Source organism: Lathamus discolor, chromosome 18, assembly GCF_037157495.1.
Source record: "Lathamus discolor isolate bLatDis1 chromosome 18, bLatDis1.hap1, whole genome shotgun sequence".
Lineage (NCBI taxonomy): Eukaryota > Metazoa > Chordata > Aves > Psittaciformes > Psittacidae > Lathamus > Lathamus discolor.
The window spans coordinates 7137591-7157506 of NC_088901.1; the positions used below are offsets into that span (position 1 = coordinate 7137591).

General features: G+C 45.7%; 1 protein-coding gene across 1 annotated transcript in view; it reads left to right on the forward strand.

Moving 5' to 3' along the window:
* Positions 1-7735: 7735 nt before the first annotated feature.
* Positions 7736-19916, forward strand: part of LOC136023508 (E3 ubiquitin-protein ligase RBBP6-like) — an 18432-nt gene continuing 6251 nt past the window's right edge. Inside the window, 13 exon segments of the mRNA XM_065698008.1 lie at positions 7736-7918; positions 9080-9176; positions 10526-10567; positions 11213-11246; positions 12543-12623; positions 14848-14936; positions 15050-15146; positions 16175-16240; positions 16242-16315; positions 16874-17043; positions 17747-17850; positions 18282-18459; positions 19698-19808. Of these exon segments, the coding sequence (XP_065554080.1) occupies positions 7753-7918; positions 9080-9176; positions 10526-10567; positions 11213-11246; positions 12543-12623; positions 14848-14936; positions 15050-15146; positions 16175-16240; positions 16242-16315; positions 16874-17043; positions 17747-17850; positions 18282-18459; positions 19698-19808 (1309 nt within the window). The 5' untranslated portion in view covers positions 7736-7752.

Genomic DNA, 19916 nt, shown 5'->3' on the forward strand with positions numbered 1-19916 from the left:
TAACTGAGATAGCAATTTCCAATTTAAGGGAGACATTTCAGCATTTACTGCCTGACCTTGAGCGTTAATCTGGTACTTAACAGGAAAGGCGAGAATCTTTTCCTGCAAGGCCTGCAAACAATCAAATCATTGTTTGACAGAGCCTCTCTCTGAATAGATTCCAATCTATCACCTGTCTACCTGTGCTCTGTAACTTTACCTTTTTTTTTTTCTTCTTTTTTTTTTTTTAAGTTGTTCACCCTGCTTTGCACGGCTACAAACAGTAGCCTGCTCGGCAGCAGCTACAGCTGCCTGCCTGCTTCAGCAGCAACCATAAATACCTGTCAGCAACCGCACCTTTGCATTAACCCTTTCTCGCCTGAAATGTTAAACCGCTACCTGTTAAAAACTTTTACATGAACACAACAACAAAAAAAAAATACATAGAACACCATCTGCCCTCATCACACACACACATATACGTATGCGTATGGGATCCCACAAGCACACTTCACACAACTATAATATTTGAAACACAAAATTCAGACAATCATTACTCGCACTACACAGTCCCATGTACAGAATGCGGCACAAGGACTCTGTGAAGACTATCAGGAAACCAGCTCCAACAAGCATAATCGCAGTGTGAGGTGGCAGGCTCAGCCCTAGCGAGCGTCCCCGCAGAGGCTCTGCCTCCCCCACATCACATGAGGCTTGGGCTTTTATACTGGCCAAAATGCACACTCATTCTGACACAGGTGGCCAGACTATGTCAGAAGAAGTGGCCAGCAATATCTATAAAGGTTTCCAAGCGTCAATAGAATCATAGACATATTTGCCAACTTCTAGTACATGAGTATCACAGAGAGACTGTATCAAATGAGTTGTATATGGGACCCCAAGTCCACGGTCCGTCACAGCCCGCCCGATACCCCTGATAAGGGCATACGAGGGACATTCCCACCGAGGGTCTTGATCCAGCACATACATCACAGGGAAAGCACACAATATATCTGCATCCCCCACCCATTTCACTTCTCCCTTTACAGCTGCCCATTTATCATGAGGATCTGGGGGATATAAATCAGGCTTCTTTTCCGGCTCCATGTCAAAAGGATCATCCAGGTCAGCATCAGAATTAACAGGCGTCAGAACTTCAGAAGCAGCAACAGCAGCCTGATGAGCATGCACAGGCTCCTTGGGGTTAATAGGATCCGGGTCAAAAAGACTGTCTTCATCTCTGTCCTCAGTCTTTGCAGACGCGACGGCAACTGGCAGAGGTTCAGGCGGCAACTGGCAGAGGTTCAGGGGTGGCCAGGGGTGGGGGGGGGGAACACTGGGTTCTACGATCTCACTTTTTGACTTTAACGTCTCTAAAATAGTTCTCCAAATGACTAACAAATGTTTCACAGTGTCACCATCATTTGTGGCTGCATCCCACAACTTAACTCGTGCACCACTCCACAAAGAGACCTCAGATACGGTAGACTCATCAGCCAATGGATAATGCGTCTTCGACCATTTCAACATTAAATTTAAGTCTGTCTCTTTAAAGGTTGCTCCCTTCACCTTAAGGGCTGAAAACATCCATAAAACAGAGACTTTTTCCTTAGCGATTTTTTCCCAAGTCCCAAGTTCAAAGGCTTCGCCAACCCCCTGGATTAATTCCTTCTCTTTAATACCGCGCTTTTCTAAAAAGCAATTTAATAAATTTAGGGCAGCTTGCCTCTCCATACCCCCTTTTAAGGTGCTCGCGCTCCGTTGCCCTACGAGGCTTCGGCTGCTCCTCCTCCTTGGTGCAACACTGTCGATACAGCCACTGCAAGTCCGGCGGCGCCCAGATCCCGTCTATACGGTCGTCCTTTTGCGCAATGCGCCGCTTTGACCCTCCGGGGCAAAATCGGAGCCAAGTGCCAGTTTTCACGGCTGTGGTGTTGTTACCATCCAAGCGAAGACAAGTATCACGTCGGGGTCACCATTTGTCGTGAAAGGAAGACTTGGACGACTCAATATGAGTTAACAGCAAGCTTCGTTTATTGGGCTTCTACCTTCAGTCAATATAACAGTAAATATGCAAATACTAGGCACTTGATTGGTTCTGGCACAAATAAGGCATTGCGTAAGCTCTACATTTTTGCAGCTACACCGTGCACCCCTCCACCATCCTCTTTCTCATGCACTTATCGCTTAGTGTCCTTGGCTGTGATTGGTCATAGTATGTTGCTGTTTGCCGGTGTCCGTTTTGGGCCATCAGCAGCAAAACATCCACGGCTGTGAAGATGCATTGAAGATTTTATTGTTCTATGTTTGTTCTTCACCTGTTCTAATGTTCTTTTGTTGTTAAACTGTAGTTGTTTTGTTGTTAAACCAGCTCTGCTGTGCTTACTAGGTGTCAAGAAGCTTACTTTCAGAACAAAAGCTCAAGGAGGAGCAATGACTCATCTGATAACCAAGCTGAGCTGATGGAATTTGAGAGCTGATTCACGGCACAGGCAGCCAGTCTCCAAGGAAACTATGGGAAGGACTGGGTGCAGTTACAAACCCCCAGTTTTCCCCACTTCCCACCCTCCAGACCTGGGAATCAGCCTTAAAAAGAAATTGCACTGTAAAAACCCAGCTTTGGTGAATTGGTTGGAGGGGACCCGTATCTGGCACTGTGATATTGCGTGAGTCCTGCTTGGTAGGAGAAAGAAAAGGTGAAGTAGGTGTGAAGGAAAGAGGCAAAACCCCAGTGCTGCTGGTTCAGCCCCTACCCTTCCCGTGGTGAACGGTGCCTCTCTCTGGAGAGCTGGAATTGCACATTCTGCCTAGTTGAAACCAGACATTTTTCCAGTTTTGGTTTGTGGAGGGAAATGTGGAGTGAAATTTTGCCCATAGTGAGAGGGCTGAAGTAACCACCTCAAACATCAGCCCAGCCCCAGCTATGTGCAGGCCTTGCAGCTTGCTCAGCACTGCCTTGGAGCCTCCGGTTGTGTTACTTGCTTTCACTGTCTCCCGAGCTCCAGTAAAAACACCAGGAATGACACACCACAAAGGCAGGATTTTTTCCAGGAGGTATTTTGTATCAGGGAAAAACCCATTGGAGTGTCAGAGTGGGTGTCACGCTGTTCCCCCTTCAATGGATATTCATGTATTGTCCTGCCTTTGAAAGGGATTGGAATACAGCTTTAACAAAATTAATTGCCCAGTGTAGGTCTGGATTCATCAAGAGAGGCTCTTAAGTGTGCTGCTGCTGCTGGCTGGGGGAAGGATGCCAGGGTGTGTGGAAATGTCATGGAATTCTTGCTCAAATCCAGCCAGCAATCACTCCAGAAATTGCCTAGTTGAGGCACTGCATTTAGGAAACCCCATTCCCAGCTTAATTATAGACAGAGCCATGGAAGGAAAGGCAATCTCAACACACAGGCCATGGAAATATTGCCTGACACTGGGAATCCTATTCCTCGTAGCCATCTGTAGTGGGAGCAGAGCTGGAAAACAGGACAAGTGCCCTGTGCCTCCATCGCCTCCCAGCAGAAAAGCCTTGTCTGCACGGACCATTGCTCTTTGTATCCCCTAGCCATAACCCCGGCCTTCCTCAGAATCCTGTGCCCGTCAGGAATGTCCAGGATGTCTGCATCCGTGGCACCAGCTGGACTCTGCAGAGCCAGGACTGCTGTGGCTCTGTGCAAATCCACATTATCCCCTGCATCCCAGTGGGATGTATGGCATGGCTGGTGCTTCCTCGACACCTTCAGTGGCTGCATGTATGCTCTGAGCCCCCCTTTCACACACACTTCATCCTTCCTGAGGGTGCTTCAGCACAGGGCCTTTCTCCTTTAAGAGAGGAGAAAAGAAAGAAAATGAAATGTAGCTGCTCCTCTCACAGGGGAGAGGAAGCTGTGACTTGTGCAGTTGCAATCCTGCCCCAGGAAGGTTTTTCCTCCCTCTGTGACTTTCCCCACCTGGAGTTGATTTAATCAGTTCTGCCTGTCCCAAGGACTTGCAGCAGTGGTGTGACGCTGTTTCTCTGCATTTTGCAGAAGGGAGGGGAGAGCTCTGTCTGGACACTGTCCTCAAGGAAGCCGTGCCGTTAGAGTATCTTCTATGTAGCCCAAGTCAGAGACCCACAAGATCAGGGCTTTTCGGGAACAAATGGCGCACAGAGGATTAACAGACTGCACCTTTGTCATGTGTTCAACCTGCCTGGGCTCGGGAAGCATCACTGCCAACAGCTCACAGAGCCTGGGCAGGCTGTGGGTGCCCAAGAGCCAGCAATTTCAGGCTTCCTTCCCTCCTCCTGCACAGCCCGCTCTCAGGCCCCCAGGGGCAGGCATTATGTCCCCTCCTGTGTCTGGAGAGGACTTTCAGAAGTGTCCCTATGGCCCTTCAGCTCCCCCCTGCCGTTCTAACCAGCAAGTGTTGAAGAAAAAGCTCAGGAACCTGAGCAGAGCTTTGGCAGAGCCAAGCTACCCAACCGAAAAGCTGTCTCCTGTGGGAATCACCGGGAGACGAGCTCATCAGATGATGACCAACAAGTCTCGTTTATTGCTAAGCAGATGGATACTTATATACCTTGCTTGCATGTTTATAGTTTGGTTACAGAGAGATCATCGGCTTATAGCTTTTGCATGTTACAAGATCATTGGTTCGTAGCTTTTACATGTTACAAGATCATTGGTTTGTTGCTTCTACATGTTACAAGATCATTGGTATATGATGCAGTAAGAGAGTTCAGCAGAACAGGATACAAAATAGAACCAGGGACAAGGAGTCTGGTCAGTGAGATAAACATTAAGCAATTTGAAGGTCACAAACTTAATTATCGTTCTGCTTCTGCCGCAGCCTATCTCCAGGGCGCGCTCATCTTGCTCCCTTGTACTTTTCCATCTGAGATCTGCACCAGCTGCAGTATGTCACCATGACCTTTATCTTTTAACCATTCAGCAACATAGCAACTCTCCACAGTCTCCCATAGCTTCCCTCTGCCCAGGCACGCTTCCTGCCTAGGGTTTCATTGTCCCTGCTCAGTGCACCTCTGACACAGCTGGCCTCCAGGTACAGGGCCCTGGCACTACAAGCCTGCGGGTGCTGCCCTGGCAGCTGTGGTGCCCTGGGTGCCCAGCACTGTGCTTCCTTCTCCTCTTCCCTCCTCTCCTCTCCACCCTCCACAGCAGAGCTGTGCAGCCATGGCAGGGCACACTGCCAGAGACCAGAAGGGGCAGGGACCACCAAGAGCAGGGCTGCAGCCGAGCTGCTATAGCAAAGTCTTGGGACAGGGCTGCCCTTCAGTAGGACTGAAACTCCTCTGTCCTGCAGTGGCCTTGCCCTGCCCCACCAAAGCTCACCCACTGCTGAGTGCATATGTCACAGCCACCAAGGAAAGACCCACAGTGTCAGACACAGTGCTTTGCATAGAGGTCTTTACTGATCAGATGGAAGCACTGATGGTAACAGCCTGGCTGGCCGGCGCTGCTGCTTGTGATCCTGGAGGAGGCTTTTGCTGGACATCAATCTTGGGAGCCTCTGTGCCTCAGAGGCTTTCCTGGATCCCACCGTTGTGCATTGGATCTGCTCCCCAGAGCTGAGGAACTGAATAGAAAGCTCTGCAACCTTGCGTGCAGAGAGAGGTGCAGGGCAACACTACAGTTCTAGTCAAGACACATGTGGTGAGATCTGCTTCTGCCTGGAGAGATCAGAGCCATGGTGCCTGGGATGCGATCCCAGCCTGCAGTGCTCCACACCATGAGAGCTGTCAGGAGAAGACCCCCTTGGCCCAGGGTTTGCAGGAAGTCGAAGGAAGAAAGGGCAGTGCTAGACAAGGGATATGTTTGGAGATCTGATACAAATCCATAAATCATCAGCTTCTCCCCCTTATCAATAGACCCAGACATTCGCATTTCCTTGTCAACAGTTGCTTATCAGTAGAACCAGGCCTCTGTCTCCTCCCCTTATCGGTAGTCTGTGCCTTGTTCTGCTTAGTAAGCATGATAGGTGTTTACGACAGACAATACTTCTGTTTAAGCAAGGGGTTCTTCTAACTCTCTCATACAATCCCCTGTATTGTTCCCTTGTACATTTGTTAACCCTGTATCAATGTGAGGAGGTTGGAACCAGATTTGGGTGCGTACCCCTGGTTTCCCAGCGCTGCAATAAAGCACCTCATATAACCATGCCGGTGGTTACGTGTTTGTTCCGACGCTAACACCCCGTTCCCCCTGCATTCCCCCCTCGCCAGGCCGTGCTTCCCTCTGGGCTCCCTCCTGCTCGCCGCCCTTTTGGCTCTTGGACCCTGCCACCGCTGCTCTCTCCCCCTCCGCCTCCTCAGCGCGCCCCACACCGCTGCTGCTCCGCAGCCTCTCCGGCTCGCTCCGGCCCTTCTCCTCCCCGGGCTCACTTCCCCCGACCTTTCCCACGCGCTCTTCCCGCCCCCTCTGGCCTATGCCCAGGGGACGGTGGCCCAGCAGGGCCTGGCAGCAGGAGGAGCGCCCCGGGGCATGCTGGGAGCTGTAGTGCTAGGGCAGCGGCTGCCGGCGGCCATGCTGGTGTTGGGTGTTGCAGTTTCTGCTGGGGCTGCGGCCCAGCTCGGGGGAGGGCCGGGGCCAGCGCTGAGGCGAGCGAGCCCCTGGGGAGATGGAGACAGCCCCGCTGTGGGCACAGGCACCGGGCACCGCGACTGCCAGAGCCCCCCGAGCTGCCCCAGCCCGGCCTGCGCCCTGCAGCTGGCCCTGGGCCTGCCCAGGAGGAAAGGGGAGAGCGCAGAGAGGCAGAGAAAGAAGGGCCTGGGCTGAAGAGTTTCCCCGGCAGGACAGAGAGCGGGAGCTGTGGTGAGTGCCCGGCCTCTCCCAGTGCTGGTGGTAGGTTTCTTACTTTTTAGTCCTTTTCTCCAGAGTTCAAGCAACTATGGATGTGTGACACTGGGGAAGTCCGTTGGTTGATGGCAATAAACATAAATGGTCATTGGCTGCTTTGGCTGAAGTCTGTGATTCTTGAAGCTGCAGTCAAACACCTCGTTATGTCCCCTCCCTTTGCTGGCTCTGTGGCACGGGCAGCTGAGCACCGCAGAGGGGCTGCATCCGCCACAGGGTGTTTCACCCTGGCTGGATGTTGCCGGGAGGGTCACTGTAGTGACAGCCTGGGGATGACAGGATGGTCACTGTGTGAGGTCAGGCTGGGGTGACAGCAGGGACACGGGCAGCTCAGGGCGGTGACAGGCCCAGGTGTGACAGGTCCCCCTCCCCTTGGGGGTGCTTGGAGCTGCACGTGACACGAGCCTTTTGTCACAATGCGCTGGGTTGCCTGGGTGCGCTGTGTTGTCGCACCTGGCGAAGGCTGGGGCAGAGGTGCTTGAGTCGCCGTAGAGGCTGGTCAGGCCTCAGCGTGCTGCACGCGGGAGAGGACACTGAGGCCAAGCTAGGGCTCTGGGGAACTCTCCTCCCCTGGGCTTTGAGGAGGACTGGGGCAGGTGCCGACATAACGGCACGGCTCACTTGCTCACTTGCTGAGGGCCGTAGCCTGGAGCTGTTAAGGTGGCAAAGCCAGGGCCTCGCTACGCCACGATGGAGGCCTGAGGCTCTGTCAGCCGAGGCTGCCTGATGTGTCAGGGCCTGGCTGTGGCAGAGTGCTGCAACCTCCGAACACCATTGGCCAGCACAAACTCGGCCCGTGCTGCTCACCCCAGCCCCCTCGGTGGGCTTTGCCGTGAGCCCTCACCTTCGTAGAGGCTGCAAGGCCTCTCTCTGTCATTTGCCGAGCTAGACACAGTAGTGGAGCAGGCACTGCCTGGCCCCGACCATGTCTTGCATCCACTACAAGTTCTTCTCCAAGCTGAACTATGACACGGTCACCTTCGGTGGCCTCGACATCTCCCTTTGCGACCTCAAGTGCAAGATCATGCGCAAGGAGAAGCTGAAGGCAGCCAACTGTGATCTGCAGATCAGCAATGCCCAGACCAAAGAAGGTACGTGTGCGCAGCATGTGCAGGGCTTTGGGGATGTCCTGGCTGGCGACGTTGCAGACCACCCCATGACGGCCGCAGCCAGTGGCAGCCGCATTCTGCCTTTTATGGCTCATCCCCACATAGCATGAGTGAGCCTGGGGCCCATCCCGCCAGGTGGCAGGAGCACCAAGAGGGTAAGCGGTGCCGGGGATTAAGTGGGGTGGTGTCATGAAATCTGATTGAGCGTCCTGCCGGCTACACCAGTTTGTCAAATGTGCACACTGAGTCACAATGTCCAGAACAGAGCCCCCAGCTTTCTAAACCCCTGAGGGGAGCCTAGGTGAAGCTAGGTCTAGCCTTAGTCTCAGGCTTGGTCAATGGTTTATGTCCAATGGAATGTTGAAAAAGAAAATCAAGGTAGAATCAAGCTAAAATGATTTGCATAGAAACCAAAGATGAAAAAAAAAGGAGACCCTCCCACTGAGACACAAAGTTCAGAGTGGACCCCCTGGCTTTCTAAACTCCTGGTGGAGCCTAGGTGTGGCTGGATCTAGTCTTAGTGTCGGACTTGATCAAGCAAATGTAAAGCACTGAGCAGATGAGAAGTGTGGCTTTGGACGGATTAAGCTCCAAGAAATAGACAAAGGTGGCAGGTTCTCTTCTGCATTCTTTCACTCTGGAGCACCAGCAGCAGAAATGACTCAGTTAACAGTGGCGAAAGCAGTGGATCTGAGTTTTCATGCCTTCACTAATGCCTGGCTTGTTTCAGAGCAAGCTAGTCAGACTTTAGAACCTGGTTTATGCAGGTGAGACTGTGGTGGTTTGTTTTTCTCCAGAGATCTATGGGTTTTGTAGCTGAAGAGAAGCAAAAGCAACTTCAGTTAGTTCAGGAAAGCACCCCCTGTATTAGCAGCTGTCCTGTAGTGACCTCCGAGACCATTTTGCTGTTGGCGTTCAAACTGTTTTTAAAAAAGGAAAAAGATTTAGCTGCTGGTGTTTGGTTCTCAAACCTGAAAATGTCTTGAAAGGTACTGTTAGTGTGTTCAGACAGCGAAAGCACGATGTTACATCTAAAACTTGGCTTCTGTATCTGTAAAGGCCTTCTCTGAAGTGCCGTGTAGTTAATTATGTATTAATACATGTCCCTTTGAATGTATTTTTCTGTATTTCTGTTGGTTTCAGAATACACAGAAGATGCCCTGATTCCTAAAAACTCTTTGGTAATTGTTAAAAGAATCCCTGCTGGAGGAGTTAAAGCTACGCGCAAAACAGATGTTACGTAAGTGTCCACACAGCCTTGCATTCTCTGCTGTTGGTTTCAGTGTGTGAACTGTTTCAATGCATGTGAGGCATTCAGACTGTATCTAGTTAAAGCTTCCGTTAATTTTTGTTGTCACTAGGTAGATTTTCATGTATCGGTCCCGAAGCAGACTTATGTTTTCAGGCCTGCTGGGGTATGGGGTTCAAACTCCAACAATGGAAACTTTTAAAATTATTCTATAGGGTTTGTTCTTGGGGTTAATTTTTCTGAGAGCCAAGTCGTACATCCTGTTTTGTCTGCGTGGAGAGATTCCTTGTTATATGTGTTTGCTTTTATGGCTTTTCTAGCAAAGACAGTTCAGCAGTGTGGTGTAAACTTAAAATTTGCTCCTGTCTCAGAAGAGTCTGGTTCTTAGTGTTTGACCTTTTCTTGCATTTGGGGGAGAGGGACAGGATACGTCAGGTATTCTTATGCCCCAAATGCGTGGGGTTTGCATACTAGCCATGCAGGAAAGACCGATGCTTGCCAGCTGGCAAACCATGCAAACAAGAAGTTCCATTCAAAAGCGATTCCTATTAGTTTCCCAAAGCCAGTATCTGTTTTGGGCAAGAGAAAAAGAACAGTATCATAAAGTGTATTGCCTCTTGGGCAAGTCCAATGAAGGAATAGTTAATCCTTTCCAAACCTGGAACTCAGTAAGCAGCTTAGCACATTACCAAAAGTTGGTAGCTATCCTCCTAAGGCTGTTTTTACCCTGAGCTGATAGGCGTGTGGATGGCACCCTTTCCTTGTATTGTAATGCTGCCATAAAATGAGAGGATAGATGCTGCTAGGACCAAAGATCAAATACGTACCTGTATGTGGGGCTAAGGAAAGAATGGCACTGCTCTTCTAGCATTGAAAATGTATCGGGCAGATCAGCTTTCTGTTCCTTCAGCTGGAAACAGTGCAGAGACAGCTGACAGAGTGCTTAATGTTGGGGCAGGTTGAATGTATGATGGAATGGTGGAGAGGCTGCGTTACTTGCCTTGTAGTCTGTTCTTCAAGGTAAATGGATGAAACAACCATTGTGTTGTAATCTAAAGTACTTACTTATCTTCAGGAAGTAGGTGGATGTAAACAGGAGCCTCACTGTTTGTACCTAAATTCCAGAGCAGCCTCTGCTCCTGGGACACTTTGGATGATGTGTGAATTGTTTGTTAACTGTACCAGGGTTGCATCTCTGACTCATGATAGACAGATGCAGGTCAGTGAGTAGGTGGAATCGCAGCAAGCTTTCAGATGGAATAAGTATTTCTTAAAATACTGTAGCATTATCGTAAAGCAAATTCTGGCAATTAAGACTTCTTTTGGTTTTTTTGTCACAGGGCTCCTCAGTCACGCAAAATCCCAGGAGCAGCTTCTTTCAGGTGACATTTTTACTACTATTTTTAGTCAATAAAGCGTATGTAACATGTCTAGTACTTTGGCACTTTGACGGCTAAGTCCGGTAGACAGCTGAACACAGTGCTTGGGCTTCCACAAAGAAACCCTGTTCTAAAGGATAAGCTGCTGACAGTTTTGTTATTTCTTTGTCAGATGACTGATTTTTTTTCACTGAAGTAAACTTGCCCTTTGAAGTGTTGGGACTATCACTGTTCCGCCATAGAAACTAAAGCACTGTATGTGACACCCGTTTGTAATACTAGGGATGTACAGATTGCCTGAAGTTACATTCATAGTTTGAGGGTTGATTATTTAAGAATACAAAACTGTAGTACCGACTTGATATATTTGGTACTTGTGTGGCAGAGAAAATATCTGAGGACTTTCTCTTGCACTGTTGTGTTCTTTAGGTCTGACTTCATGACAAAGTAGAAATGGGATTTTGGAGGTTTTTTTAGTTGCACTGAGTGACCAAGAGATAACAGTTTGTGTATACAAATAAATTTCCACATTCACTAGACTCTCAGAACATAATGTTTTGATGTTTGGGTTTTAGAAATGATTTTTGGTGCTTTCTGTTGGGTACAAGTGCTTTAAGTTCTGATCACCTTTCTGTCTCCTCCTAGAAGTCAAACTGAGCCAGCGAGCAGAACATCAGAAGCAGTATGTAAAAACCCACCCTCACCCTTTTTTCTACACACTGCACTGAATTCTAAACAATGTAGCTTTGTGTTAATTTTCCAAACATTAAGTTCATCTGTCCTCCAGTAAAACATAGTACAGATTGTAATTCAAATGTACTGATTCATCACAGTGAAAACTGAGTCACGCCATCAATTTGCACAGTTCTGATGTGAATGTTGGGATTTATGCCTAGTAATGCATGGTATTTCCTATTGCATATGCTAGAATATGTCCTGTGTGCCTTTGTGTTGTGCAGATAGTGCCTGATCATCTTTAGTTCCTGCAGGTTCCAGGTGTGCACAACTGAACTTGGTGCCACATTCGAGATCTGTCTGCCTATAGTTAGTAATGTTGTGAGTTTGTACAGCCTTTTCTGTGCTTTTTGTAAAAACTGCACTTAAGTAGTAGTTCTCTGCACACACTGTGGCCCACTGCTAACTAGTGGCCTGAGGACTTCACTGTGGCAAGCTACAAGCTGTGTAGGCAGCTGGGAGGGAGGAGTATGTTTGCAGTGGAGGAAAAAATGCCGTGACTGTGCTTTAAATCCATGCTTTCATCATCATGAAAGATTGGGTTTGGTCTGATAGAAAGAAGAATAATAAGAATTCTCACACTTCCCAAACTAATTTGGATAGTATGTCCTGTGGTCTATTAAAATACAAGAAATATTTTTTCTCCATTTTTATGGGCTACTCTGTCATAGTAAACACCTTTTTTTTTTTTTTTTCCCAATAATGTGAGCAGTTTCTTTTTTTCTAGACAAGTTGGCAGGTTACTTTTATGGCTGATGGTTCAGGTTGGTGTTTGGGTTTGGTGGGGTATGGTGAGTTTGGCATCTTTGCAGTTATTGAGAAGAAGGGCAGAGTTCATGTTTCAGGGCTGCTTTTTATCTTGACAGGCAGCTACTATGTTCATCAAAGCATAACTGTATAAATGCATGTTTAAATGATGAGACATTAACTGATTAATTTACAAACTACACTGCAAGTAAGTTTCCTGTAGTGATGCTTCCTTCTCAAATAAACTTTAGCATTTTTCACAAGGGCCCCACTCTGAGATATTCTGGAGCAGTAAGTCCCTCTCAAGCGAATTGGTTAGTTTAGTTTTGTCTCATTAACCACATAGGCACTTTTCAGCTGTCATAGGTTTGGACTTTATTCTGAGCAAATACAAATTACAGTAGGTTGGAAATGCCTCCTTCAGTGACACGCAGAGGATATAGTGCAGATTTTCAGACTGCAGTAGAGGTTAACTCTTGCTATGTTTCGATTATAGAACTTGAATATGCGTTTATTTTTTGCTGAACAAATGAATGACGCGTCTTCTGCATCTGTTTCTCTGGCCCAGCTTTCAAAGGTGTGTGTGTATATATATGTCTATATATAGTTGTAAAATACTTAAAAATAAGTGTTTCCTTCATACTTTTAAGCCTTACTTGCAGTCTATAGATGGATAACTGTTGTAATGTGAACAAACCTTTAATTTTTAATAAAGTATTTGTTTTAACTTTAAAAAGTATGTATAATTTGGTACTGTGCTGTAAAGAGTACTTGCCAGTTTGGGAAGACAGAAGGGGAGTACCTTCTCAGCCTCAACATAATGTTGCAGCGTTACTCATCTTCAGGACGTAAAGCAGCAGTACCTCAGAAACTGTTTACTGTTTTTCCTAGGTTTCATTAATTTTGTGTTGGAATCTAACACCATTTTTACAAAAGAATTTAATTGGCTGTATGTTATGGACATTTCAGGGCAGTTTGCAACAGCTGAAGTAGAAGTGTTTCTGGAACTTGGACAATGGCACGGCTGGTTTTGAATTTCTAGTCATTAGAGGCATAGAAGCATTCTTTGATACTGCACAGTTTCATAAATTCCAGCCTATAGACAGTGGAGAACACAATCAAATTTGTTTGAATGCAGACTGTGTCAACTGTGTAAATTGTGTACTTGATTGTTTAGAGGAACGTATCAATGTGTATCTACGGTGTATTAGCAGATGTGGCCACCTGAAAATGTTGCAATGGCCTGTTTTGGGATGGAACTGCTTGCTCTTTTGGCTCAACACTGTGTAACTTTGGCAAGACACTAATGATTGCGCTTTGTGAAAAAGCGTAGTGCTAGCCAATTGAATGAAAAAGATGGGAGCTAGTTCTTTCTCCTAAGAAGAGGGACAGGAGTTCATTTCTAAGAACGAGAGGTCTCCGCACCGGCAGCATCTTCCCTCTCTCACCGAAGAAATTAAACTTTGTGCCTTTGGCTGTCAGTGCATGTGTCCTTGGTTCTGTAAACCCATGTGAAGTTTTACTCTCAAATGTGAAAAACTGTCCAAGTGGTGTGCACTTTTGAGAAATGCATGAACAAATTGTAAAGCAGCTCAAAACTCTTGCTTAAACACATTATTCAGACTGGCTTAGCACAGGGGCAGTGTGCTGTGAAATATTTTTTGGTTGGTTTTTTTTTTTTTAATTACAGTGCATTAAATGCCATAGTTGAATTACTATTCCTAGTAATGTTTTGTGGGGTTTGGATATGTTTTGTAAACTGTTTGGGTTCAAACAAATTAGTCAAATGTCTGCAAAATTTCCTGTAAACATTAATGGAAATGATTTCATAGATGTCCATCTGGATCATATAACTGATAAGAAAAAACTGTGTATGTGAAGGAAACATTTAATAAAATGCAGAAACTGGTTGATTGCTCTTGTGAACGAATGGACGTAGAAGTGAAGACATACGTGGCTGATCTGAAAGCTGGGAGGTTGAAGGTCCATATCTTTTACAGTCACTCCCTTCGACCTTTCTTGTATATGGACTAGTGTGTAATAAAAACATCAGAAAAATCAGCTGGCTTCAAGATCTAGTTCTGCATGTGGGTGGTATTACAATATGTACATTAAAAGGACACAGTTCCCTGGAAAAGCCTGCAGGTTGTGCTCACTGTAGTTAAATCCCTTAGTAGGAAGAAGTTAGTGGGGGGGGGGAAATGCAGTTTGGATTGCCTACAGGACACGATGGTCACATTTCTGCTGAAAAGAACCTTGTGCCTTGCTGAGGGACCAGAAAGATTCCCTTCGATGCTTCTGTGTCTGATGCTGAATTTCAGCAAGCAAAAACTACAGCCCTGCCGCTAACATTGTGTGTTCTTTTTAATGCTGCAAAATGTAAATAATATAACTTGCAGAAATCTTTCTCAATTAAATGCACAGTAGCTATCTTCTCCTTCAAATGGGCTGGAGCTTCAAAACCAGTAGAAAACTACTGCTAATGTCATTTCTTTCACTCGTCACTTCAGTCCACTTGGAAGAAAAGTGGATCGGTTACACAAGTCTATGTCAAGCCTCATGTTTCGAGTGCTCAAGAATGCTCTTTTCAAGTAGGCTAGCAGGCACATAAGCATCGTGAACAAGCACAGAGTCTCCCCAGCGCACTCTCAGGACAACTGTGTTTCATAGAAGCAGCTGTTTTCAGGCAACATCAGCTAGCACGGTGGTGCTCTTTGCAGGATTGAGCACGTGGTGTTGTCTTTGACTGGGTGAGCTTGCGTGTTTCTAATGTGTGTGTCAAACAATTCTGTGTCAAACAGACTGCCAACCTGGCTGAAGCCAGTGCTTCTGAAGAAGATAAAATAAAAGCCATGATGATACAGTCTTCCTGTGAATACGGCCCAGTCAAGTAAGTGTTGATAATGTCAAATCAGTTCTTCGATGATTATGGAAAAACTGTGTAGATGTTTGTTTTAACAAAAGAGACACATGCATACCTTTTTCTTCCTCAAACCGTTTTAGTCACATGAAGAAGCCCTTGGGTACACCTCCACCATCATATGTTTGCTTTCGCTGCGGAAAACCTGGCCACTATAGAAAGGACTGCCCAAGAAATGGGGTAAGATTTGGGGGACTCCCGGTGTTACTTTCTGACCTTGTTTAATTTCTGACCTTGGCAGTCAAATAACAAATACAGGAATAATTGTATTAAGAACTGTTGCTCTTGAGGTGAAATACAGAGGTTGCATGGCAATGCTGAAAAGCCCTTCAAAGTTCAAGGGAAAGCCGGGATTATAAATGTAATTTTTTCCTTTTTCTAAGCCACAGACACAAAATAGGTCCATAGATGTTTTCATCTGTGAATTTACATGCATATTTTTATGTATTTCAGTATTACTGGAGTTGTTTCTGTTTTAACACTTTTTAATGACAGTTCACGTTTTCAGTATTTTGTATGAAACCAAGGTGTTTCTGTTGACCCCATCTATTGAATATTTGTGTGGTTTACTGACACAAGTCTCTGGCTGAGTATTCATGCCCTTTAACAGTAGTCACTGAATGTATACGCATGAGGCGTGAATTCAACCTTCATCTATAGCTGGTGAACAGATGTTTCTCCAGTGGCTGATCCAGAGCCCTGATTTAAGCTTTCCCTCTGAACTGTGCTTTGGGAGAGGAGCAGGTTTGTGTCTCTTCTCCCAGTGGATCATGAGGTAAGGAATATTTCACCCTTAAGAAACCTGCTGTTAAGCCAAAGAATGTCGACTCAGATCAAAACTCTGTTTAAGCCTTTCACAGAATCATAGAGCCAGCTAGGCTGGAGGGGGTGCATCAAGTCCAACCGATACTTCAGGACTGCCAAATCCATCACGAACTGTGTCACTAAGGGTCTCATCTACGTGTTCTTTTGAACACTTCAGGGACAGTGATTCCACCACTTCCCTGAGAAGCTGACTTAGGAACAATAGCTGACTTAGGAACATCCTGGCCATGTTCATTTAGGAAAAGAAGTATTTCGCTTGAACAACCTTCACGCTGGGTAAAAGGAGAGGATTTAAAGGCTTTTGCTTCTTACAGTCATCACTGAGCTGTCATTTTAAGCGCAGGTCTTAAGATGAGGTATGCCTGCATATCTTTTCTTAACAGGACAAAAATGTTGAGGCTGTGCCCAGACTGAAAAGGAGCACAGGAATTCCAAGGAGTTTCATGATAAGAGGTGAAAGATCCCAACACAAAGGGTGCAATGCTGACAAACACTGGAAAATATGCGATACCGATTATTAATGCGTAAGTATGGAATGAACTGACCTGACCAAAAAGCGAACGAGAGAAAGCATGCATAAACATCTGAGCGGACATGCTACCAAGTTGGACTGCCTCTATAATTACGGGAGAGGAAGTGCAGTCGTTGCATTTTAACCTTAAAATCTGTGATACTTGCTCATGTGAAAAGAGGGTGGTCATTCATACTTGTCATGCGCCTGGAAGTTGGTCCGAGTTGTGATGCACCAAGGATCTGTATTTCTGCAAAACATTTCAGTAGTGTTGACAGGGGAGACATTCTCTTTGATAGCTCATTTTGCTTCTGGTTTATGTTTCAAACGCTTCTTACAAAAATTTAACCAATAGCTGTCGGATTGAGATTTCCTCCCCCTCCAAGTGTTTGTTTTTCAGTGTTATGGCTATAGCAAAGTAGTTTCAGCTCAATGCCTACAGTTCAGAAGGCTAATGTGGAGTGAGAAGAATTCTATCTAGTATCTTCTTCTGATAAAATGCAAAGCTTGGAAAAGTATTCCTTTACCCATCTTTAAATTTGTTCTTTTTCCTTCCCCACATGCCCTCCAGGGAAGCGTATGCTAGAGGAAAGAGGGAAAGGCCTCCATTTTTACCAGAGGAGCCATCCTCCTCCTCTTCTGATGGTCCTATTCCGGATGAGCTGTTATGTCTCATTTGTAAAGATATAATGACTGACGCAGCTATTCTTCCCTGCTGTGGAAGCAGTTATTGTGACGAATGTAAGTGTTATTCCCATGTTGTTAATTCAAAACATCACATCTGATCTTCAGAAAGCACAACCAACAGATAACAAAATTACTTTGTTACCTGTTCTAATTAAAACCTAAGTATACCCTGACTAGGAAAGGACTCGGCTCGTATAAAGGAAAAAAAAAAAAAAAAAGGCAGAAAACTTGTTTCTCTTTCTACAGATCCAGTTGCATCCTCTTTACATGCAGAGGAGTGCCTAACTGTGCAGGTGATTACAGTATTAGATATCAAATGTTTGTCCACAGCCCTTTCTATCGCGCAAAATTATATAGCCAGATACTTAGGCATTTAATCCACATTCTTCTCCATGGGAGAGCTGGTTCAAACCGTCAGAACTCAGACCTATCAATGCTTTTTTTTGAGATGTGCTTTGCTCATTAACCTTGGGGTCAATGACTTCTTGCTGTGGTGGACAGTGGAAAAAGGATGAGTTGAATCATGAAGACACAGCCTACATTCCATCTTCAAATATTACAACAGTGAAATGGTAATACCGTGTAACTATTTGCTGCATACTTGAAATTTTTTACACTCTTGAACATTTGTAGCTTCATGCTGTACACTCAAGACCATATTCACCCATGAATCATATACGTGTTTTGATTAGAACCCAACAACTTTCCCTAGTTTGGCTAAAAACTATTGTATTGTGATTATACTAATTATGCACAGGTATTAGAACGGCATTGCTGGAGTCGGAGGAATGCATATGCCCAGCGTGTCATCAGACAGATGTTTCTCCTGATGCTTTAGTTGCCAACCAGAGCCTACGCCAGGTAGCGTGATGACTTTTACATCAATTGTACAAAGAGCTTGTAAGGAGCTGAGAGAGAAGACAGTAATACTGTAATATTAATTTAGCCTTAAGGAAGGATAAATTGAATAAGGCTAAATTTACTTTTCAAACACATTATCTCTGACAGCTCTTTAGAGACAATCTGGCAAATTCAGGTCACGCTTCTGTTTAACACAATCACCTCACTTTCAAATTTGGTGTTAACACTGAAGTATTTTAAATACAGATACCCTGAGTTAACAGTCATTGGCATCAGTGTTTAATGTGGTGTGTATATATAGCTGTGGTTGAATGCTGTTAGGATTGATAGCATTTCCAGGAATACACAAGTAATTTTACTCTGCGGAGGCTTTTGTTGGTGTATCTGCTGAAGCTTCAGATTGCCTTTACAAAATGTTCCTCTGCCTCTAGGCTGTGAACAACTTCAAAAATGGAGCTGGCTACACAAAAAGGCTCCGTAAGCAGATTCGGCGGCAGCAGCCGCCACCGCCTCCACCACCGCTCACGACCCTTATCCCTCCTGCTGCTTTGGTGACTGCCGCTGAACTGCCTCAATCTTCCTCTCTGTCAATCAGCAGCCTGTTGGAAGGTAAGTTTGATTTCCACATATGCAGTGACTCCAGTATTTCAGTAGAGCTTATTTTCCAGCTGTTTGCATTTATTCACAAGGGCTGTCGAGTTTCTGTACGAAAACAACTAGCACTACCAAGTCTTCTGGGCTCCCAAGGACAATCAGTACCCACAACTGGTAAGTAATGATAGCTTTAGAATTTCTGTTAAAAAATTACCTTCAGATAAGCTGAATGGGCTTTTTTTCTTTTTCTTCTCCCCTCTCCAAAAGATCCTCCGAGGACAGACAGTACCATCCACTCACCAGGTGCCAGAAGAAGCTGTGAACTGTAAGTATGCTATAGAAATTCAATATATAGCTGCTTGTAACCTAGGCTGTAACGTATGACTTACACAACAGCTGATCGATAATCAAGTAAGTGTGCACAGAGAGTTGCGGGGAATACAACTGGTAACTGATTTTTAAACGGCTTAATTTGAATTGGCTATAAGAAAGGGGACGTGTGCTTGCAGTAAGATTATTTCAACTAAAACGCTGGCAAATGATTAAAAAGAAGACTGAAAAAAGGATGTTTTTTGAGAAAACCGTAAGTACATATAAAAATCAAATACAATTAAAGAATCGGATGGAAAGCTCTGGATTACTGGCTGAGTAGGGCTGAAGAAATGGGTTTTTCAGTAGAAATCAGCGTCCAACAGTCTTGTTTTAACAACATAGTTGATACTGATTGAGGCAGTTATTGGAAAAGTCAGTGCTGTCATTTTATGACAATTCTGAATTTTTTCCATTTAGCCATCTCAAACAGCCAAGCCGCTTTCTCTCAGCTGGAGAGAGAAGAGCCTGTTTCTGTGTCATGTTAATCCTTCATTTTGGTATAGATTTGTTATAGCTAGCTTTCTATATAGAAGCTCCTGTATAGATAACTCGCACTCTACAAGAATTTATAACAGAATAAGTAGCTTCTGTTTCTACAAGAAATTTTACTTTATCAGTCCCCAAGCTAACTGTAACCAGGGGCTCTGCTGGGGAGGGTTTCGAATCTTCCCCCGCCCCTCCTCAATCTTCATCCAAAGTATGTCAGGGCAGGCCCTGACATTCCACTAAATCTCCAGTGTTTATTTTGACTCTGAGGGCATTCTCTCTTCCAGTGCTCCCTCTGTTTACAGATTGCACTCGGATCATTCTTCAAGTGCGACCCATGCATTCTGTTCACAAGCCTTTCCATGTAATCCTTCTTTCTGACCCATTCCTCCCAGGCCACTCCCTGGAAGCAGAAGGAGGAGTCGTGACTATTCTTCCAGGACAAGGTCACATGGTCATCACCGTTCAAGGTCAAGGTCACCCGCACAAAGAAGACACCATTGATGGTCAAGGACCTGCCCCAGCCCTCCCCCACATCCTTGTTTCTTGTTTCATTCATTAAAAGGTCTGGGTGCTTGCTTCACAGCACCTCTCTCTGCCTGCAGTCATTTGCA